A 24,848-nucleotide genomic window follows, 5' to 3' on the forward strand; every position below is an offset into this window, starting at 1 on the left:
AATTCTGACTTTTTTTTCTCTCAATTGAGAGTTTATATTGCGCAATTCTGACTTTATAACACGCAATTGCGAGTTTATTTCTCGCCATTTGGACTTTGTAACTCACAATGTGTTATAAAGGCAGAATTGCGCAATATAAACTCACAATTGAAAGAAAAAAAAAGTCAGACTTGTGAGGAAAAAAAATTTAGAATTGCAAGTTTATATTCCGCAAGTTTATGTGAGAAAAAAAGTAAGAATTGCGAGAAAAAGTTGTGAGGAAAAAAAAAAAAAAAAAAAAAAAACTCAGAATAGTGAAAAGCCGCAATTATCTTTTAAACATTTTATTCCGTGGCAGAAACAAGCTTCCATAGCCCTGTGCAGACCAATTGGTGTATGACGAGGGCAATTTGAAAGCATACAGAACTTTATTAAAGATAATTACGACATGGCGTGAACGCAGCATTAGTAGCGAATTAAATTTTGGGGTGGCCAATCAGATGAAGACTATTAATGGTGTTTTATTTAACCTTAGCAAGCTAGCAATGATCCAAAATACCCTAGTAACACCTTAGCAACAAACATACCGTAGCATCATAGCAGTGGTTTCTGCATGGACAAACTGTGCTTTCTTCCAAAAATGTTCAAATTCTAATTCTAACAATATAATGCTTAGCCATTTGTCAGTTAATGCAAAAATAACTAGAATTTTTTGTGAATTAAAATTAAACAGAGTTTTTTTTTGTTTGTTTTTTAAAGTCAAGGTCCCTCAGACATGATGATCCCTTTCAAAAGGACCTCACTTCTTAAAATATAAATGCAGCTAATATAATTTAAGGCTCATTTGTACTCTGTGAGAAAAACTAACGGTGATATTAAAAATAAATTAAACTGGCATTTACATTAATTAAAATGAATTATTCAAAATGATTTTTCACAATAAATATTAGGTCAAGGCATTCTTTCTTTGAAGTTTTCCACAAATCTCAGATCCCATTTGAAAATCCCTGATTTATGCACTTCCATATTCATTTATGAATTACTGATTCCTTATTTAATTAAAATGTCCAACACAACATAAATCTTAATTACTATGTACACTGACAAAGAAACAGAGAGACTGAATATTAAAAGTAATTTATTATCTTATTATAAATAATAATTAAAAAAAAAAAAAAAACCTTGCAGGCTCAGAGATCCACTGGTGAAACGAATGTGTTTGTCTCCGATGAACCTAATAGAATCTTCCAGCATCTGGGCTGTGGTTGTGTCGTATCTCTCGCTCACATTTAAAGCTCCTCCTGACTGCTGCGTCTCTGTCCGAGTTCAGTCAGTGACCTCATCACATCCTCCAGTGATTTCTGCCCGAGCTGCTTCCCCCCTCTCGTCCGCACGCTAACAGTCCCGCTTTCACGCTCTTTCTCCCCGACCACTGCATGACAAACAGAGGAAGGTTTGGTTTATCTGACCTTTTCTTAATAGGCCCCAGAACACTCATTCTTTAAACATGTGCTTTCTGGATGGGAACAATTAAACCATTAAAACACTTAAAGCTGAAGCGTGTCATTTCTACACTACATAGAACTGCAGAGATCATATGTAGGATATGAGAAAGGATTTCTGTCCGTTTCAGTCAGTCTTAATATTCAGCAACATTTTCGATAACTGCAGAATTTTCATTTGTCTCATTGTTGATGAAGTTTGCATCATTATTTTCCTGTTTATTACCGTGAAGCTGCTTTGAAACAATCTGTGTTGTATAAAGCGCTATAGAAATAAAGGTGACTTATATATGGCAACATCCCAGAATGAATCCTTACCGAATATATAATTGTACTGCGCGAGCTGCGCGGAACGGATTTTCTTATTTAAGGTGTTTCCACGATCATCATCAATATCAGCCATGAATCCAGCTTCTCTCAGTCTGCAGACCACCTTAAACCCAGAGCAAAATGCATCAAAACCTATAATTATTAATAAAATGTTTATATGTAAATTAGGTTTGTCCAGAGAGCTGTTTCTTCTGACCTCTTGCCCATACGTCTCACTGTCGCCCCCTACAGGCACAACCATCACCTGTGCTGGAGACAGCCAGAAAGGCCTGAGAAAGAAAGAAAATGAGAACTTTTCCAATTCCAAACATTGTTGAACTTGCACACAAACACGCACACACACCCACCATTTCCCTCCAAAGTTTTCAGCCAGGATAGCGATCATCCTCTCCAAGGACCCCAGAACTGCCCGGTGTATCATGATAGGCCTGTACATCTGTCCATCAGCCCTGAAACACACAGAAATCACATGACATTAGCTTACAGACACTGATAGAATCATCACCTTGTTCTCCCATATTATAAGCATTTTAAGCATTAACGTGACATCCAGACAGTACAGTATTCTACCGCCTTTGATTTACCACATTTTTCAGAATATAAGTGCCATTTTTGATCTGAAACTTAAATTCCAATGCGACTTATAATGCAATTAATGTGAAGCACACAAAACAGGCACAAAGCACACGCATTTGGATTCATGCCGATTGAGAGTGGTTTGTGAGCACAAAATACTTGAAAGAAAAGTTAACCGAAATAAAACATTAAAAAAGAAACCGTTATATTTTATTTCAAGGTCTCAGTTACAGTTTTTATTATATATTTAAGTACTGAGTAATATTAATTAACAAATGTGCTTAATATATTAATTATTAATGTACTTACTATAAGGCTAGGGTTTGGTTTAGGGTTAGTTGCTTGTAATTATGCATAATTCATAGTTATTACTATAGTAACTACATGGGTAACAAGGAAACAGTTATCCAACAAACTTGCCAAAGCAAACAATTCTCATTTTCATTTAGTTTAGTTTGATGCAATAAAACAGCAAACTAAAACTGAAATAAAAATGAGTTAAAACTATGCAGAAATAAAAACAAAAAACAAATTACTAATAAATATTAAAAAAAAAAAAAATTACTAAAACTTTAAAATAAAAAATTAACTTGATGCACTAAATAGCAAAATAAAACAGAAATAAATTAATAAAAACTACAGTCAAAACAATTTATTCAGACACCTTGAACATTTAATTCATTAATAGTTTATTCACTATAGTTTAAAAATATGGTAATAAAATATGACAAGATCTCAGAGATAAACTGTGTCAAAAAATTATCTTAATTATGTCAGATAACACTTAAGCAAAACATGGTCAGGTCTCTGAATAATTTTTGGTTCCAAATTGTTATCAATTTTACTGGTAGTCAACTGTATGAAGAATTTTTGGGTATAATATGTCACAGTTTACTTTATTTTGCTATCCTCACTTACATAAATGAACTATAGTGTCCTGTCTAGTAAAAATATATCAAAAATGACTGAATTTTTGGTTTGACTGTATATAGACAAAAACAATAACAAATATAACTAAAAAAACAAAAGAATATTGAAACTAAAATTAAAAATGAACTTGATGTATGAATATAGCAAACTAAAACTGAAAAAAAAAAAAAGTATAAACACTTAAGACATTTAAAAAACAATAAAAATGATAAAAACAACAAAATTACTAAAACTTTAAAATTAAAAATGAACTTGATGCACTTAAATAGCAAACTAACATTGAAATAAAAATTAATAAAAACTATAAAGACATTTAAAAACAAACAATAACTAATAAAAATGATGACAAAAATGACTAAAGATTTAAAATTAAAATACAAAAACTGTATTTACTTTGGAATTACTAGAAACTGTACAAGTATACCAGTACAGTAAACCTACTAATAAAATACTAAAATAAAATACTAGTAAACCTCCAGGATGCACATAATGAGAACTGTGAGGAAAATGTGCTAAATTTTTATGAAACTAACTTCACATTAATCTAAATGGTCTTAAAGGGTTAGTTCACCCAAAAATGAAAATTTTGTCATTAGTGCCGTTCCACACCTGTATGACCTTTGTTCATCTTCAGAACATAAATTAAGATATTTTTTATTAAATCTGATGGCTCAGTGGGGCCTGCATTGACAGCAAGATAATTAACACTTTCAGATGTCCTGAAAGCTACTAAAGACATTAAAAACAGTTCATGTGACTACAGTGGTTCAACCTTAATGTTATGAAGCAACTAGAATACATTTTGTGCACCAAAATAACTATATAACTACTTTATTCAACAATATCTAGTGATGGGCGATTTCGAAACACTTCTTCATGAAGCTTTACAAGTTTTGAATCAGTGGTTCGATTTCATCGGATTTCATCAAAAATATCTTAATTTGTGTTCCGAATATGAACAAAGGTCATACAAATTTTCATTTTTGGGTGAACTAAGCCTTTAAAACAGGCTTCATTTTCTTCAAGGAAAATACAATTTCACATTTCACTTCATATTCTATTCCAATTTGGGGTAAAAAAATCAACCTAAACCTTGCTTCTGACAAACACACCCCTATATGTGACAGTATCCGTCAGGAGAGATCTTACCCAACATACTGCAGGTTAAATCTGATGGGCAGCTGGAAGTCCAGCTGAATTGTGGCACACTGGTGCTGTCGGCCTAGGGCATCCCGTATCTGGATGTCGATCTGAACAGATTGTAAAAGAACAAAATGAAACACCAAACCTTCTCTTTAGCCATCTAACATAGAACGAGCTATTGTGCTACAAGCTTCACTGCTCAGAAAAGCTCTGCAGAAACTAAACGCGACTGATGAAGCCAAGAACATTTCTATATAAGAGATGCAGCAGTGTGAGCGAATGAAATTGATGTGTGTTTAGAAACATCGACCCTCCAGCCAAGAAAACTCTGTGTAACTAAAAGTTGTAGGTGATATTTGTCTAACATGGCTCCATGTACACTGCCTTTCAAATTTGGTGAGGTTTAAATTAAGATTTTCTTATTTCAAGAAATTAGTACTTTTATTCAGCAAGGATGCATCAACAGATCAAAACTGACAGCAAACACATTTATAAAGTTACAAAAGATTTGTATTTCAAATAAATGCTCTTCTATTGAACTTTCTATTCATCAATGAATCCTGAAAAAAATGAATCAGTTTCCACAAAAAATATGAAGCAGTTTTCAACATTGATAATAATCAGAAATGTTTCTTGAGCAGCAAATCAGCATATTAGAAAGATTTCTGAAGGATCATGTGACACTGAAGACTGGAGTAATGATGCTGAAAATTCAGCTTTGATCACATGAATAAATTACATTTTAGTATATATTCACATAGAAAACGGTTATTTTAAATTGTAATAATATTTCACAATATTACTGTTTTTACTGGTTTTTTTAGCTCAAAAACAAAATGTTGGGGTCAGTAAGATATTTTCTGTGTATATGGGTAACTGGTGCATAATGTGTCAATAGACTTAACATCAGGGTAAAAAAAAAAAAAAAAAAAAAAGTATGAGGGGAAAGTGACTATGTTAAGTTTTTCACCATTTTGCTTCACTAGTTCATTTTGTTCTTCATGCAGTGTCCAGCACAGTGTCTCTCTTTCTGCCGGCCTCACCTTGGGTCCATAAAACGCCCCGTCTCCGGGATTTAACTCCCAGTGCTCCTCAAACTGCTTCAGACTGCTCTCCAACTGCTGCTCCAGGACAAAAACAAGAGAGAGACATTTCAGAGGAAAATCTGGAATGTGTCAGTGTACAAGTTTGGCCCTGGAAGCACTAATAAAAGAATCTTCTGTAAACATCTAATTCAATAATCCCAAAACATGCAGAGCTGAAAACAGCATTAGTTTGAGGGAGAGAGCGGTACAGGAGATATTACAGTTTCCTTGTTTAACTTCCCCAAAATCAGACAATGCTGCCTGGAAACCACATCCATCCTTATAAAGCAAAGGCTTTGTGGAGTGAGCAGCCTTATGTACTGCATGCTCCGCTCTGACTGGATCACTGATTCTCTTCACACATTGGCTGTATGCTTCCCTCCTCTGACTCCCATTCCACACTGTGACCCAGATCAACATTAATGAATCCCTGACACGTAACCCGTCTGTTTGGGCCTGCCCTACACTTACTCCGCGTGTTTCCTATATTGTCTCACCGCATATGTTGGTACATGTGCAGACAGGATCTTATAATCCTGACACCAAATGCAGGAACACAAGCACCAGTGTTGTGAACTGAAACTACTAAAAACTGTTCAGCAATTGAAATAAAGTTGAAATGAAATTCAAATATCAGATTCTTTTAAATTAGAATCGCTGCCTTGGCTACTAACTGATATGATATGACTAAATATGATTAAGTTGAAGTACTAAAATTACAAAAACGGAAAAAAAAATTATGAATTTATGCTAAAAAAAAAAATTATATATATATATATATATATATATATATATATATATATATATATATATATATATATATATATATATATATATATAAAATAAAAATGACAAAACTACCTTGACAACTAACAGAAATTGCAAAAAATTACAAAAACTAAAATACAATTATAAATTAATGCTAAACAGTGGAATAAGTTCATAAAATGGAATAAGCTCATAAAAATTACTAAAACTTAAAATGAAAAGTGAAAATAATGTTGAAATAAAATTAAAATATTAGATTACTTTAAATTAGAAATGTTGCCTTGGCAACTAACAGAAATAAATATGATTAAGCTGAAGTACTAATATTACTAAAACTGAAATAAAAATAAATTACAGCTAAACAGAAATATGTAAAAAACCTAATAAAAATGACAAATGCACATTACAAAATGACTAAAACTTAAAAGTAAATATAATGTTGAAATAAAATTAAATATAAATATTAGATTATTTTAAATTAGAAATGTTGCCTTGGTAACTAACACAAAAAGTTGAAGTACTAAAATAGCTAAAACAAATAAAAATGAATTAATGCTTAATAGAATTATATAAAAAAATATCAAAAGAACATCACAAAATAAATAACATATAAAATGAAAAGTAAAAATAATGTAATGTAAATATAAATAAAATAATAATGTAATAATGTAAAATAAATAAAATAGTTGCCTTGGCAACTAACAGAAATAAATAAGATTAAGCACAACTACTAATATTACTGAAACTGAAATAAACAACGCTAAACAGAAATAAATAAAAAACCTAATAAAAATGAAAAAAAAAGAACAACAAAATTACTAAAACTTAAAAGTAAATATAATGTTGATATAAAATGAAATATAAATATTAGATTATTTTAAATTAAAAATGTTGCCTTGGTAACAGAAATAAAAAAAGGTGAAGTACTAAAAATTACTAAAACAAATACTAAATTAATGCTAAATAGAAATAACTTAAAATGAAGAGTGACCATAAAAAGCTAATTCAAAATATGAAGAAAAGTACAATAAGAGTATGTAAATAATATTAAAATAAGACTGTCACACACTGTGGTGGGTGATCGACAGGTGAGGGAGTGATTGACAGGCGTACCTGTTCAGCACAGTCCCAGAGGGCGGGCTCTCCCAGACAAGGTGTGGGTCGTGTGGAGAGTAGACAGTGAAAGGAGAAACCGAAGACACGATATACGCTCCTCACAAAGTCCAAACATGCCGTGATCTCCCCCTCCAGCTGAAGAGAGAAAAGAGAAGCAGCAGCGAATAAACAAATGAAGGGCGTGTATGAGAGACAGTATAAACACTCACATTATAAACGATAAATCATACGTCAGTCCAAACACAAACGAGGGAGACGCATTCCTGCACACAGAAGACCAAAGCAAGAGCTGCATAAACATACTGACACAAAAACACTGCTATATGACGAATCAGGTGCTTTTGTTTGGCTTCCTCAAGGGAGAGAAAATTAACTTGCTTTACTTTCAGAAAAACAGATAGAAAACAAGGAAGTCGACTGGAATAAATGGGGTCAAAATGAAGGTTTTGTTAATGGCGTAAGACGACACAGCTGTCACCGAGTGTTTATTTAGAAGACCATTTATATCAGGTCACACTGGCAATCATTTTGCGATTTGAAGCATTCATTATGCTGATATTACTAAAAAAGGATCATGCTGTAATTAAGTTTAGCTAAGTAGAGCAACTCCAACTGTAAGGAGGCCAATTATAGACCTTAATCTGGGTAGTGCCACATTTCATTTCTGAAAGGAATGGAAATGCAGCTGCATAATTACAGTACTTTCAATGGGTTGTACTGTTGTTTGACAACATACCGATTGTTCACATGATGAAAAAAGAAAAAAGAAAAAGAAAAAAAATTCAGTAGACAAAAACTCCATGAAACAGTTTTACAAGATGAAAATGACGTGATCTAGGACCTTCATACAGTGTGTGCCGATTATATAACAAAAATTACTCTGAATGTTTAAATACAATAATACAATACACAAAAATATATAAAGTAAAATTTTCAAACAGATTAAAATGCAAAAGAATTAGGCTATAAAGAACAACAGGAAACACTTTATAATAAGGTCTCATTATTTAATGCATTAACTAAGATTGAGCGATAGCTACATTTGTTACAGAAAGTATTATTTTTTGTTAATGTTAGTTAAGAAATACAACTGATCATTGTTAGTTTTATCTCGGGTCCATTAAATAAGTTCTTTTGATTTTAGTAATGTTATTAAACGGTAACTAAGAAATTAACATTAACTAAGAATAATTAATGCTTTAAGTATTTTTCATTGTCAGTTTGGTAATAATGATTAACATGTTAACTAATGAAGTCGTATGTCTCTAAGTTTTACTGACCAATAACAAATAATCAGAACATGTCTAATCATTAGGGCATGTTGTGGTCCAGATTAAAATATAAAAATGTTTAAGTTTGAAAATAAATAGCCTATTAAATCTTTAAGTATTAAGTATTTGGTGCTGTGATGAACAACATTGAGTTTACAAAAAAAATGAATGGCATTTTTTTATTAAGCATTTTAAAAACTTCACTAGCGCGGCTGGTTTGTTTCCGGGGATTCCGGGGTAGCCGCTGCATTCTGCTGTTCCATTAGCGCCAGAGAGTCAGAGAGTGAACGTACACTTTTATTCAGCGCGTCTCCTTTCAGCCATGTGCTTCTCATGCACGTTGGGCTTGATTACATCTGAGCGCGTGTCCCTTTGATGCAGAATACAGCGATGTTGTGTATTTTATATGATTTGATGGGGAAAGTATTCTTAAATGCATTATAGAAATGATAATAATTGGTAATAAATTATTATTTACGGTATTTTTAATTGCCCACAATAATATCATGCCTATTCATTATCGTGATACATCGCATCACCGAATACGGGCACAAGTCTAGCGCAGAGTAATTCATTCCAATGAATTAATGCTTCCTTCACGTGCTATCAGAAATTTGATAATTCCCACTGAAATCATGATTAAGAGCTCATCACATTCAAGTTTCAAAATGGTAGGGCGTTCATGTGCAATATTTACCCAGGAAACTCATATTTACGATAATTGCGAGAGCACATGAAGGCAGCATAAATCCCCCTCTAAGGTTGGGAATCGTAAGAAATTTTCCAGTTCCGGTTCCGCTTAATTCTGGTTCCATTAAAATGATTAAACAACCAATAATAATAGTCGTAAGGGGAAAAATGCACAATACTCAAATCAAACAGTCATTTTTGTGTTTATTATACTTGTAAAATGAGTTTAACAGACTGTTAATCTCAACAAATTCGCTAACACTTTACAATAAGATTCATTAGGTAACATTAGTTAACTACATTAACATGAACTAATACTGAACTGTATTTCTAAAGCATTTGATAATCTTTATTATTATTAATTTCAACATTTATTAATACATTATTAAAATCAAGATTTGTATTTATTAACAATAATGCACTGTAAACTAGCATGAACAGCTGTATTTTTATTAAATAAGGTTAACAAAGTTGAACAAATTCAGTAACAAATGTATTGCTCATTATTAGTTCAACATGAACTACTTTTTTTTTTATGTCAAAAAATTACCCCCCCACTTACATTTAAAAAAAAAAAAAAAAAAAAAAAAAAAAAAAAAATCGACCCCAACAAGTCTCATCTAAGAGTATGGAAGTAAATTAATGCCAAATGTTTTTCAAATAAAAAGCTTGTTGAATTGCACTAACTGAAAAAAAAAAAAGCATTACATTAGCTGTGCTTGCATTTAGATGCATTGTATTTTTAAGGCTTGTATTTTTATGGGCTGAAATTCAACATGGTTGTATATTTAAGCTGTGAATATTTAAATTAAAAATATTTCACACACATTTTCATTATTAAAAATTCAATAATTTATATTCCCCTTTCAGATTTCACTTCCAAAATATTCATTCTGTTTAAAAATACAACCTATAAAATTCGACTAGCAATTTTTAGTCCATTTTATTTCGCTTTACAAATTTGCTTCCACAAATTCAGTGGTTCAAATTCCACAGAAAATTCAACATTTCACATACGGGAACTGCAGGAAAAGCAGTAGAGTGCCGATGCATGATCTCCATCTGCTGTTAGTCTTCTTCACCAGCAGGTGCCACTAGCGGCTGTTTAAGACCAGAGCAACGGCTAGTAAGTCATCATTCATTCATAAAAACGGATTTACAGAAATGGAGCAAGCGGTAAGTGAATGTGTGATGATTATTCAGAGCCAGTATAAATGCAGAAAAGCTGATAAAGACACAAAAGCTGCATTTATGTGTAATTCAGTGTCTTTACGGTTACTTTCCCTGTTTAGGCTACAGCTTTCTCTACAGTGAACGAGATTATAACGTTATTGTCCGATGCCGGTGTACAGATCAAACGTTAAATCTGAGGTAGACATATATTAATAAATGAAAATGTGTGTGAAATTAATAATGAAAATTAATAATGAAAATGTGTGTGAAATATGTTTAATTGAAATATTCACAGCTTAAATATACAACCATGTTGAATTTCAGCCCATAAAAATGCAAGCCTTAAAAATACAATGCATCTAAATGCAAGCACAGCTAATGTAATGCATTTTTTTCAGTTAGTGCAATTCAACAAGCTTTTTATTTCAAAAACATTTGGCATTCATTTACTTCCATATTAGAGGGGAATTCTCCCCATTTTTCAAAATGAAATTCAGGCCCTGAATTAATGTCTGTAAAAATCCTGATTGAAGCATCCCAATAAATACAGTAGTCAACATTTAAAGTGAATCAAAAAAAGTTCAAAGTTGTCCTAAGAAGAAGGTTTTAGGACAACTTTGATGAAAGGTTTTGATCCACTTCAAATGTTGACTACTGTAATTATACATGATAAAAAGGCGGCTTCAAATGATCTGCTAAACCATGCAAGCACACAACTACGAAATAAATGTCCACTAATTTGCAAAAACTGGTAAGACATTAAGCCTCGCAATGTGCACATGAATAGTGTACTGCCACCTCTTGTGCTATTGTGCAGTCCACTGCTGAATCTGCTGGACAGATGCTTCTGCTTGCTCTAAAAGTCTTCTACAGACAGGAAGCTACATTTTCTAAAAAACAAAACTCCTTAAAATATAATGAACAAACATATACATACTACGGCCCAGTCTGGTACCCTTTTATTGTGCCACCAATTGTTTGATATTATTAGTGCTTTTGCAACAATAACTAAAACACTTTGTAATTGTACCTGTTCAGGTGTGCAGAAGATGTGTGCGTCGTCCTGGCAGAAGCGTCGGACTCTGGTTAAACCCCCCAGAGCCCCAGAGTGTTCATTACGGTGAAGAGCTCCAAAATCTGCCCAGCGGATGGGAAGCTCACGCCATGAACGCACCCTCTGCTCGTACATCACGCTGCACGGAGGACACAGTTACTGGACTGAACGGGTGGAGGATTCTTGATTCAATTCATGAGGAAATAATGTGACATCTTTCTTATGATTTGAAAAAAATGCATGTAAATTAAAATGACATTCTTTCTAATATACACTACCATTCATAACATTGGGGTTGGTAAGATTTTTTTTATTGTTTTTGAAACAAGTCTCTTCTGCTCACCAAGACTGCATTTATTTGATCAAAAACTGTATCATTACAGTAAAAAGGGCATCATTACTCCAGTCTTCCATGTCACATGATCCTTCAGAAGCCATTCTAAGAACAGGATTTATTTGAAAGAGTAATCTTTTGTAACATTATAAATGTCTTTACTGTCACTTTTGATCAATTTAATGTATCCTTGCTGAATTAAAATGTTCATTTCTTAAAAACAACACCACCAACTTTTGACTGGTAGTGTATGAATAAACTGAATGAGTAAAAACCTATTTGTACCTTTTTCAAAAACATGCACGCTTTTGAAATTTTTAATTGCTTGGATGTTTTTTCAAAGAATTATGAAAATTTGTCAATGGTGTGAATAGTTTAGGTGCCAAAAACTAAAGTGTCAGACTTGACTCACCAGTGAGCAGGGCAGTTCATGGGTTTGAGAGCGAAGGTGTGCGGCTCACAGGTCACTGTGAACATGTTCTCACTGTAATGCTCCCAGTGACCTGATCGCTCCCACAGAGATGTGCTGTACAGGGTTGGAGTCACAACCTCACTGAAGCCTCGCCTCCTGTATTCACTCTGACAGGAAGAGGAAAATTGTTACATTAGCATTACAAATGTCATGAGGAGCAGTTCAAATTTTGTTTTTGTGGCCTTAAAGGACTCAGCAAAGGAGATGATAAAAGAAGTAAATATCTAATTAAAAAACTCTATATGTATGCAGATGTTTGAAATCAAAGGTTGTTAACCCTGTAAATCCTGACAGATGAAATAATAGTCAGAAAAAAGTTTTAAGTGGAAGTTTATTGAACTTTTAGACAAAATATAAAAGAAAAAAAGGTTCATGTTTGATACATAAGGCATGCATGGCTGATAAGAGGATGATATAGCAAGGATATGGAGCTCATACTCAAGGAGGAAATAAAACACCTCAGTTTTATTCAGAGACCCAAACTGAGCAAATATATGAAATGGGTTGCAGACACTGATACTTATATGGCCAAAAAGTTGAAATTCTGATATCTTGTAATGTAAATCAATGAGATCTTTATAACTGTATAGCAGATACTTACATAAAATCATATGAATATCAGTTTTCACTCTTAGTAAGATGATATTTAAATGCTTAGTTTTATGATCAAAGCTCTGTAGTTGTAAAAAATATAATGCAATGCAATACAATGATGACTGAGACATGAACAGATAAACTTTCCTTAATCCTAAAGTATGATGGATCACACTTACATTTCAGCATAAATTTTCTAAAAAAATGATATATGGATAATCAAGTAAACCTAAGCTGCTTCAGTCCAGAACATTTTCATTTTAAATTATTATATAAATTTATTCATATTCTTGTTTATCTTAGAAAAATCAGTAAAAATTTCACAGAAAAAAAGAGACATGTGAACCACGAGCTGAACGTGGACGTTTTTACAATTATACTTGCTAAAAAAAAGTATAAACTATCAATCAATCGACAGAAGGCATGTAGTAGATTGTGTGCAACAGGTTTTTCAGCAAAGCTTTGACAGTGGTAATAATTTAGTGGCCTTAGAAATACTGTATCTTTATAGGGTTAGGATTATGAAAAACAATTTAAGCCAAGCGTGTCCAACTTTTTAGTGGTGCAGTGTGTCTTTTGCCACAGTGTAGTGTATAATGACCTACACTTATGCTCACTTCAGCTGCCCTACAGTGAATCCTAGTAGCACATCCACTTAATAATGTACACTGTATGTGTGCTTCTCTTTCAGAGTATGTGTTATTCTCTTACAGAGTAATGCAGCATGATATACTATTGCTGAATGTTGCAAGCATATGCAGAGTGCAAGGGTGAAAGTGTGCTGACGTGGAACGAGTTTGTACCTTTATAAAGTCAGTGAGCGTATTGTATATATGAGCTCCTTTAGGCATGAAGAAACAGCTGCCAGGACTGACGTCATGAAAAAAGAACAACTCCTGCGCCTGTGAAGTCAAACATAGAACAACATCAGCGCCAGCTGGAAACATATTACAAATAAACAAAACATGGTTCGAGATTTTATTGCTCTGGCCGATAATACGCTCATCTCTGGCTTATTCTGACACCTAGCGACATAAACAAAGCGCCATGCAAAATCAAAGGCTTTCAGTTACTGCTCTACTAGCAGCCATGGTTTGGCATTTCAACAATCCCAAAAAATACAGATTCAACAATTAATACATACACAAAGTCTCAAGATAAAAACACACTTGTTTATTAGGGCTAGGCATTGACACAAATTTCTCAATTTGATTTGCAAGCTTGCAAATTCATTTGGATATATATCGGGTACAGTACATGCTAATTTTTCTAAAGGAGAAAAAAAAAGGTCTCAATACGGTAAACTATAGAGTGAACCCTGTCAGTTGGTACATTATTATAATGTTGAAAGTTAAAATAACTGATTTGTATACAAACATTTAAAATGCACATAAGGCAGTTTTTATAATAATACTGTTATAATAATAACTTTTCAATGACAAAAGTATGTTTCTTCAAATTTTTTTTTTGAACTTAGACTAAAATTTAAGCAGTGGCAGTCATAAAAGCTTGTTTTAATGACTGATTTTTTTCAAACATTAAATATTGAAAAACAGACTAAGAAAAAATATAATGAATATGTAATATAGAGCATACAGTCAAACCAAAAATGATTCATACATTTTTGATATATTTTTACTAGTGGGTGCAGGACACTATAGTTCATTTATGTACGTGAGGATAGCAAAATAAAGTAAACTGTGACATATTATACTCAAAAATTCTTCATACAGTGGACTACCAGTAAAATTAATGAAAAATTTGGAACCAAAAATTATTCAGACACTTTGCCCTGACCATGTTTTGCTTAAGTGTTATCTGACATAATTAAGATTATTTTTTTCTGACAGTTTAACTCTGAGATCGTCATATTATATTACCATTTTTTTAAACTATAGTGAATAAACTATTAATGAATGAAATGTTCAAGGTGTCTGAATAAATTTTGGTTTGACTGTATATATAACAAATTGCTCCTCTCTAGTGTATTTTTTTTTCTAGCTGAATAACGAGCTTATGGTCACTGAATGTTTTTCTGAGGTAAATGTAACATTATGTGACATTGTTTTCCATGGTTGAAACACTGACTGAGACATGATAAATTTCAGCAAGTTGTACTGTTTCTTTAAACATACCTTCTGATGTTCATTCATGTTTATTTCATGCTATAGAGATATTCATGTTAAGAGAAAGAGATGATCAATTCACATGCTGCTTGAACTGAGGCACTACAGTGATCTGTCACGCCACATAAAAGCGTGACAAAATGGTATTTATTGTTTGAATCTAGTAATAAACTGACAGAATTTGAAAGCCGAGACTTTGTTCATATCAAACGACAAAGCTTATTGCAATTTATTAGATGATAGATACTACAAATAATGTTTAGTGAAGTTAGAATAAAATAAAAGTAGCTAGTGCATAATTCACCCATAATTGATAATTCACAGGCGATCTGACCAATCATACCTCCAAATTAGGGCTGATTGCCGCTAAATCGCCATCACCTGCTTTCAAATGGAGCGGCATTTAATAGACAGAGCCGTAGTTTACTGACAAGCCACGCAATATCACGTTCATTATCGAAGGCGATTCATCTGCGATAATGAACGCGATATTGCGTGGCTTGTCAGTGATCTACGGTTCTGTCTATTAAATGCCGCTCCATTTGAAAGCAGGTGATGGCGATTTAGTGGTAATCAGGGAACCGGCTTTACTGACGAAATGCGCGTGAAAATCGCATGCGATATATCGCCCAGCCCTACTCCAAATCTGCCATTTTGCCCGACAAACAAACCAGACAGGAAAGTTAGTCGATTAATGTCGGTGGAAAAATGGTGTGTATTGATGTCTTTCTGCAGTTGAAATAACATACATTCTGATGTTCATTCATGTTTATTTGATACTATAACCAGTAGGAAGAGTTCATGTGCCCCTTGAACTGAGACGCTACAGCAATCGGTCACGACACATTAATGAGCCACAAAACGGTATTTATTTATTACACGAATCACCAGGACACCCTACGTCAAATGGATCGTGCCAAAATCTGGCTGATATTGTGTACGACTACCAACACTCACCTTCCCGATTCTCCTGTGGTCTCTCTTTCTGGCCTCCTCCTGCTCTCTCTCCCATTCCTCTCGCTCTCTTTCTCCTGGAAAAGCAACTCCAATCATCCTAAGGATACCTGAAACCTCCGTTGAACCGGACAGAGTTACAGGAGACACCTGAGAAAGAGCGTAAAATAAGAGTTATGAGTAAGAAAATTTAGAGTCATGGTTGTATCATGGTTTCCATAAAAATATGAAGCAGCACAACTGTTTTTAACATTGATAATAATAAGAATTGTTTCTTGAGCAGAAAACCAGCATATTTTGAACATTTTGGAGCGTGACAGTCATGGTCACAACGAAACTATTACACAGAAAGAAGCTGCATGAAGATTCTTCATTCTAGTTTACAAACTAAATGAAGAATGCCATTGTTTATCAAAAGCATGACATATGAATGAATCAACATCAAGACTGGTCTAAACTCTCATTTAAACAAACCCAGAAATGTGAACAAAAAACAAAATGTTCCATAAATAAAACTGAACAAAGTGTCATGTCATGACCCTAAAGAGAGAACGATAGCCTGCGAAAAGGGAAGGGAGAATGTGGAACAGGAAGAGCCAAAGATATTAATGTGATAAACAGAAAATTGCTAAGGAAACCATACAACAACTATGTAAACATTTTGAACACAACAGAACAGCCATTCAAGCAGCAAATTTGACTCACAACAAACACATTCAGTCAAACACACTAACACAGGAGGACCGTCAGCAAACACGGAGTTACCTGGAGCATCTTAAAGGTCTTCAGGAAGCCTGTGTGTGGCAGAAGAACCCCTGAACACACACCCACACTGTCTCCACACCTGACAAAGAGACACAAAGACATCAGACGCCAAACACACACACACAATCTGCTCCAGCAGGACAGTGAGGGCGACTTCAGACCTGTAGACGCTGACTGCGTTTCCCATCATCTGCTCTTCAGCCAGCTGCAGTCTGACAGCATCATCCTACAAACACACACACGTTGGGTTTTCATGCTTTATGGGTACATTCCATAGACATAATGATTTTATACCGTACAAACTGTATATTCTATCCCTCTATCGTACAGTGAAAACATGGATTGCCAGAAAATTCTGCCAATGGCAGGGATAGAGTTAAGAAAACTAAATTACAAAAACTTTAAACAATGGGCAAAAGAACATTGTAAAAGATCAAGAGGTGATGCTGACCTGGAAGAGCTCTTTCAGCTCCTGTGCAGTGATCTCAAGCTTGATGATGGGCATCTTCCCAGCTGCCGTCAGCTTACACCTCTGCTCCACCTCCAACAGTGAGAGAGAGCTACGACAATCACACACAGCACTACAACTTAGTTATATTTCAATTTTTAGTTTTAGTTTAATGTACTTAAATTAAAAAAACATGTAAATTACACTCATATCAGGAGCTGGAAAGAGAGCAGACAGTGTTTACTTGTTTTGTAGCTGATAATCGCAGTACAGGCCGGTGTCAGAAACTCCCTCTCGACACACAAGAGCACTGAAGTGATTCTCCATCACACTCCCTAACACACACGCTCCTGTGCGCCACACCACCTGCAGCAGAGAACACACGGCTTTACTGGCAATCACACCAAAACATGTCCAGCTCACATTTCAAATCAATAAAATAAAAATAATTAAATAAAACACCAGACAATTCAAAATCCTTAAGACGCATTAACATTATTTAAATGAATATATAATTAATTAATTCAAAAGTTATTAATATCGTGACTTAACATCATTCAAATGAATATATTATCATTAATACAAAGAATATATTTAATAATAAATATTTAAATGTATAAAAATAAACTATTAAAATACATAAAATTAAGCCATCACATTTCTTTCTTGTTTTGTTTTTTTGTTTATTGGTTTCCCAATTTCTGTCTCTAAAACAGATGAATCAATAATAAAAATAAGCATTCAAAATTATCTTCAATTAAAGGTAGTAAGAGAATTAAAATATATTTTATTCTATTGATTTTAAAAGATTAAATATTACACAAACATGATTTTGTGAGTTTCTCCATTTAAGACAAAACTCTTGAATACACAAAAGCTTGTACCTGTTTCCCCTCTAGTGAGTCAAAACCCAGCAGCTGCAGTTCACAGTCCTCCACAAGAGGGCGACTAAGATCCCATAAATCCCCATTTACTCTGCTCACCACTGCACCTTTAAAACTGTAAACACACACACAGTTTTATGAGGAGTCACCATAGAAAATGATTTTTATGCTGTACAAATTTTACATTCTATCCCCTGACCCGATCACTAAACCAATCTTTACGGAAAACATTCTGTTTTTGTACATTTTTAAAATAGAGGAGAGCGGGGTAAGTTGTCACACTCTTCATAACTCCAAAACTAGAGGCTCTATCTCAAAAATCAAATAGCCACTTTGTGTGACTTCTTCTTCCATAGTCAACTTCCTGGTCACATGTGGTCAAGATCGCTCTAATCTGAGGTTGGCACAATTTTCTTATTTGTTGGCTTAAAAAGTAAAAAATTTGCACTTTAAATTTTATCCAATACAACTTTGTTAGGTATGAATGTTAAAAAATATTATTTTGTACAACATAGGAGACAATAATGTGTCTTTTGATACTTTAGCTGACATGCTATGTTGAGCATGTTGAGATTTAGCCAACATTAGCACACATGTCAGTTTGGGGCAAGTTGTCTCAATGACCTCAAATGACTTATTCAGTACAAATAAACACATAGAACATGCTCAAAAAAGAGGTTCAACATGTTAAGCCAGTTATGTTCAGAGATTAAGCGAGTTATCTGCAGTATTTCATTCTGTTATCATGGATCTATGTGCAAGCCAGAGAAAGTTTGAGTTTAAAGTTCAAAGTAAAGTGGTCTTGGCACTTAATGTGTTTTGATTGAAATGTGTATTGTTTGGATTTAAATAATTGTTTTTCCAAATTCTCTAGGTATGATTGTTTATATTTCCAGTTCTGGTTTGAATTTAAAAATTAAAATCAATAATATCAATTAAGTAGTTGTGTTCTTATTTTTTAGATAATCTAGTGTGACAACTTGCGCGCCGATGGGGCAAATTGTCACAAGTGCACATTCTCTATTCAACAGTCTACAACTCCGTAATGAGAAAAGATATGAAAACGTAATGAGTACAACATATGTGCCCAAGACGTCCTTCTTTCATTTGGTATGACATTTATACCATTGTGATGTATGGTGCTCAGTAAATGATAGACAGTGTGAAAAATGTGACAACTTACCCCACTCTCCCCTACTTAGCATAATAGTCACTTAGTATAATTTATAAGCTGTTCTTTTTTTTCCTCCCCACGGTGTCAAAAATCTCAGGTTTTACTATCACTGTGGAGACATTTGGTCCCCAAAATGTAGGGAATACCTCAGCCACACTAGGGCTGTAAGATATGGATGAAAAAAAAAAAATAATAAAAAAAAATAAATAAATTTTTCGATCAATATTGCAATTTCAATTTTAATTTAGATTTTTTTTTTAATTGATTGATTTTGAAACAATATTTCCTTACAGACATACTTTTGCTGGGTTTATTGATGATATTTGCGGGCACCATACAATTCAAGTCACCTTTATTTATATAGTGCTTTATACAACACAGATTGATTCAAAGCAGCTTTACATTAATATTATTTAAAAATAAATAAATAAATAAAAATAAAATGCAAAACACAAAATATTTATATTTTTAATTTGTTTACCTGCATGTCAATGTGACCATTGAAGGTCAAAGAACTTTGAACATGCAAATGTTTTGTTAAATTATTGAAAAATTAACTTAGAATCTCAGTGGTCTCCAAGTAAATATTTTAAGTCAAAGAGGTTTGTCTGACAAAAAAAAAAAAGTTTGGGAATCCCTGCATTACACAAATAAATAATAAACATGAAAACAGCAATGACATTACACATTCAAAGCTTTCCAGGTTTGATCCAGATCAATAATTAGTGAAGGTCACTGGATATGATGAAGACAGTGTTTCACAGATATATCTCAGTCAGCAGTGTTAAGAAACTTGCATAATTATTCTGTGACATATTTACCGTTCATTCTGGGCGATCTGTAACGGTGCGGTCACACCAGCGGAACCTTTCACTGTTCTGCCATCAGCCAATCGGATGGTCAGATCTTGTCCCGATGCAGCTCCAGTCACCTGCACATGCCGGTCACGCAGAGACTCGAAAATCCTTAAGCGCTCGGTCTGACTGGCAGACGGCTGCAGCTGAAACAGAGAGGGAGAGTGTGTGAGTCTGGGATACATAGATGACATCAGTCACTGAGCAAAAGTAACAGACACTTTCATTAAATGACATTATGGGGAAGGTTTAATATCAAGTCTAAACAAGGGTGTAGCACAAAACCAGTGGAATTTCTCACAAACTAGGAAAGGACTTAATTCTATCAGACTAACCATATATAGAGTCATTACATAACATTTATAATAATATACAGTGAGGGTCAAAAATCTGAGACCACTAATGAAAATGTAATTTTTCCCCCCATTACAAATTACCATTGAGCATTAGAATTTGAATGAAAAGTTTAATTAAAAATATTAATATGAATGCGAGAATGTCTCAGTATTTATTTTGCTTTAATGTCTGGAGCTACATGAAGTAAACCTGATGATCATGTTCTCCAGCAGGATCTGAGAGGATCTAAAGAGCATCTTGAGCTTCAACAGAAGAACATCTGACCGTCTGTACAAAAAGTCACATGGTCAGTGTTACATTTAAGAAATAGCAGAATCTATTTTTTTCTTTTTTCATTTCTATGTAGTTTTTCCCTAATATATTTTAAATAAATAAAGCAATTTTTTGTGTTGTCTCAAACTTTTGGTCCCCACTGCTATTTATGTTACAGTAATCTTCATTTATGTAGCTCTTTTCATATTATTGATCAGAATTTTTAGCTGAATATGTTCATTTTAATAAATATATATTTTTAAAATGCATAAATAAAATGCATGCATGTGTATATATATATATATATATATATATATATATATATATATATATATATATATATATATACACACACACACACACACACACACACACATAACAGTTATTATTCAAAATGTAGCACATTAAAAAAAAGTGTCTGAACCCAAACCTTTCATTATCACTTTATACATAAACACAAAACAGGCTACTCTACTTCCATTCTCAGTTATGTCACAATATGACATGTCTGTCAGATCCTCATCAGTCACACCACACAGAATCCTGCACACCTTCCCGTAGTATCTGCTGCTCCGGACCGCTGCTCTCACTGCCGCCTGACAGACGGCCCATCTCGAGAACACGGCTACGGGCATTTTACACTCAAAACTAAAAGCTACGGCTCCATCATTTCTCCTACAAACATCAAATGTTGCCCTCTCTCAGCGGGCCGCCATTTTGCAGGAACTATTACATCGTCACGGAGCAAGAAACCCGATTCGACGAGAGCAAGCGAATGAGGGCGGGCTCACTGGTAAGAAACGACCAATGAGAAGCGAAGCCAGAAGTGCGTCACGAGCGTCCACTCAGTGCGCAAGTAAATACAATCACTGACATCTAAACGCTCCGGATTCTCCTGCATATAAACACACCACATTCAAATAAACGGATTTTACGGAGGACTGAAAAGACAACAGTGAAGGTTTATGAACTGAACACTACAATTATTTCGAACCGAAGCAAGACAATATATTTACAGAAACAAGCTCAACTCCTCTGCTCCATCACTTCTGCCTCCAATAGCCTGATATGACGGGGTAAAAAAAAAAAAAAAAAAAATCTACATTCACTCAAAACACCGATATTTCAACAGGATCCTAGTGACGAAATGCAAAATCATAAGATATAAACACTAATTACAAGTGTCTTAATCAACAAACTGGTGCACTTTACTAGTGAGTGCAGCTGTATTCTAAGGCAGTTGTTCCAGAGTTTATATATGCATTAACTATAGATAAGCAATCAGACTTGTTACTTCAACTTTACAGGTAAGTTTAAAAAAAAATTACCACGCAGATTGCTGCAAAATGTAAATAATCTGCCTATATTAAAGTTTAAGAACACTATGAATGCGTTTCAGACACAGCTCCAACTCAGTTTCAAGTAACCAAATGTGTAAATCTAATTTTGCCTTGTCTGATTGCAGTACATTAAACCACACTCCCTCACCACTAGCTTTCAACTACTGAAGTTCAGGGCAAATATACAGTATAAACTTGAAGATACTGTGAGTGTTTATTTGCATAATCTATTGGTCACTGTGAATGTTAACATGAAAGGGAAAATGAGTAACCCCTTACTGCAAAATGATTGCCAGACAAACTAAACCAAATTCAACAAGTTTACAAGAGCACATTTTTTTTCAGATATGAAGAATACCATGAAGTAATCACTGATTATCATCATACCGTGACAATGTTTGGTTGCACATACAATATCAGTGACCATTTGGGTTGTCAGTGTGAGAAATGGGGGTCTGCTCCACTTGACTTCACATCTAGATCAATGATATTTAGTTGGATATATGTGAGCAGATGTTTTTTTTTTTTTTCATGTCTGACACATTCCCTTTAAGTAAGAATCCACAATATGTTGTTCAGATAATGGTGTGGAGATATCAGTCTATTCTGTTGTTCAAAATCTCTGGAGGTACAAGTGTCATGAATATAAATGCAAATAAATAGAAATAAATAAATAATAAGAAAATAAAATAAAATAATAAATAAATAAATAAATAAATAATAAAGTAGAACACTGGGGTGTTAACAGTTTAAATTGGCTGTTTGTTCCGTCTTAACACTTCTTACCATCAGTCATCAGTATCATTACTGTAAGGTAACAAAACTCAAGTCTGCAACTACCAACAGAACAAATTGTATTGCAAACAAAACTGATTTAAACCATGAAAGGAGTCACAATGGCATCTGTTGTGTGAGGAGCGTTTAAAGATTGTTGCAGAACTTGCTGCAGATTAATGATGCACTTCTGCCGTTGTTTCTGATACCAGTACTGTACATCAGTTTAATTAACAAGTCCACTCAGACAACTATCTGTACCTTTGACAAGAATGAATGGATCCAAATTTTAGGCTTCGACAGGAATGAGTAGTAAACCCGTGCTGCAGCTGGTGCAAAATGTATAGATGTGTCTCTAACTGAAGGAGTAACTCAAATTTTCACATTTCTGCCACAACTAAAGACATTTAAGCATCTGACAGATTCATAATTTCATTCTGTTTGTACATAACTATTACAAATATTTTAAATTAAGTCTGTATGTTCTCTGAAATGCTCCTTGTGAAAAAGACTACAATGAATGTACATGTTGTCCAAAAGAAGACACCAAAACATGTCCCTCAAATATTCAACTTTTCAGCCCTTAAAAGAAAGATTACAACTATTGTTTTCTTACACAATGCAGCAACAACAACGTACAGGTTATATTTCACATTTATGTTGTCAAACATCATTTTGTTTTAAAGCAGTGTATCAACATTGTTGAATCGACGTACTATTTGCTTTAGTTTTACGAATGATGCATGTGACACACATTTTGAAAATGCAATGCATGGAAGTGTGGCTCGTATTGAACAGACAAATTCACAGATTTCAATCATGTGTACATTATAAAGGGTTAAATTAATTGTCATAATCTTAAATTCTAGAGACAAATAACTGACTTGAAAGATGAACATTTCAGATACAATGGGAAATTGGAAATAATTAAACCAAAGTAATTCTTTCGTCAACTTTCATTTGAACCTAATTTTCAGAGTTGTGTATTCTAGCTCTGCACATTTCTGGAAACATGTTGGACATCATTACGTTATAAGACTTGTAGGATAACAGAATTGCTGTTAAGTAAAAATAAAAAGGCAGAAAATAATCCAGGTACACTTGTTCTTGAACAAAGTACAAGACCACCTGTAAAGAAAAGTCTCCTTCCTTTCAATAATATTTCTCATCACAATGCTTTTATTAATCAGAATACATGTGAGATCTATTGAAACTGAAGGGGGAAAAAATGCAAGGGAACTCTTGAAAAGCACTCGAAAACTACCAAGTAGTTATGCCTTGAACACTTGATTAGCTTATACTGTATGTAGTGTGAGCCAAAATCTTCACATCTTGGTGAAGGTTGATAAAGCGGCTGTATTTTAGCTTTATGAAGCTTAAAGATCACTACAAGCAATCATGGTTGCCCAGCATTATGTCTATGACAATAATTTAATCACTCAGAAATAAAGCAAAGTTGAAATCCACTGGCTCTGTGCTCGCAGTGAGTGTAACAGAGGTTAACAGACAGAAAACGGTAATCTGTTACCTGTAAACAGCAGAAACAAGTAATTTACATGAGAAACAATAGAAAAGCAAGTGTTATAGGATGGGAAAGTGAAGGAACAGTTACTGGAAGGAAAGAGATAGTCAACGTATCCACTAGTCATCCATAATACACACTCATACACTCCACAAGCACTCTTACATTACACCAACTGAACAGGATAACCACCTTTTGCATTCCTTCATGTGGATGTTTCTGGATCTCCACATTCTCCTCCTCCTAGTTCATCCCTAGGATATCTGAAAACTTCACTTGCTCTAAAAAAAGTAGTGCTGTAACATGGCTGCTCTGGGGCAGGGCGTGTCGGTGCATGTGTATTTACATGCAGTATAAGTCTCACGCTGCGATTCACAGGTG

The 24,848-nt window shown here is 33.9% G+C and overlaps 1 protein-coding gene across 2 annotated transcripts; it reads right to left on the reverse strand.

Moving 5' to 3' along the window:
* Positions 1 to 1,100: 1,100 nt before the first annotated feature.
* On the reverse strand, positions 1,101 to 24,795 carry tars2 (threonyl-tRNA synthetase 2, mitochondrial). 2 transcript variants are annotated; one of them, XM_048152081.1, is made up of 18 exons: positions 24,660 to 24,795; positions 20,190 to 20,368; positions 18,195 to 18,309; positions 17,555 to 17,676; positions 17,314 to 17,422; positions 17,024 to 17,088; positions 16,863 to 16,941; positions 16,101 to 16,247; positions 13,821 to 13,919; positions 12,364 to 12,530; positions 11,594 to 11,756; positions 7,427 to 7,564; positions 5,504 to 5,581; positions 4,467 to 4,567; positions 2,159 to 2,260; positions 2,008 to 2,080; positions 1,800 to 1,914; positions 1,101 to 1,411 (listed from the first exon to the last, which is right to left on the reverse strand). In XM_048152081.1, exons 1-18 carry the CDS (start codon positions 24,666 to 24,668, stop codon positions 1,269 to 1,271), a joined length of 2,004 nt encoding a protein of 667 aa, XP_048008038.1. In that variant the 5' UTR covers positions 24,669 to 24,795; the 3' UTR covers positions 1,101 to 1,268. The 2 variants fall into 2 exon arrangements, with proteins under 2 accessions (XP_048008038.1, XP_048008037.1); XM_048152080.1 differs by lacking the exon at positions 24,660 to 24,795 and adding an exon at positions 21,383 to 21,619.
* Positions 24,796 to 24,848: the final 53 nt, after the last annotated feature.

The sequence above is a fragment of the Megalobrama amblycephala genome, linkage group LG13 (assembly GCF_018812025.1).
Source record: "Megalobrama amblycephala isolate DHTTF-2021 linkage group LG13, ASM1881202v1, whole genome shotgun sequence".
NCBI classification, from domain to species: Eukaryota; Metazoa; Chordata; class Actinopteri; order Cypriniformes; family Xenocyprididae; genus Megalobrama; species Megalobrama amblycephala.

What these genes read in the sequence shown, in the direction of transcription:
- tars2 (XM_048152080.1), bottom strand. Translation starts at nt 21,466, where the DNA reads ATGCCCGTAGCCGTGTTCTCGAGATGGGCCGTCTGTCAGGCGGCAGTG. An exon ending in AGCTGAAAGAGCTCTTCCAG is followed by an intron (nt 17,089 to 17,313) that starts GTCAGCATCACC and finishes GTGTGTTTGTAG; the next exon opens with GATGATGCTGTCAGACTGCA. An exon ending in CGCTCACTGACTTTATAAAG is followed by an intron (nt 12,531 to 13,820) that starts GTACAAACTCGT and finishes TCTTCCTGTCAG; the next exon opens with AGTGAATACAGGAGGCGAGG.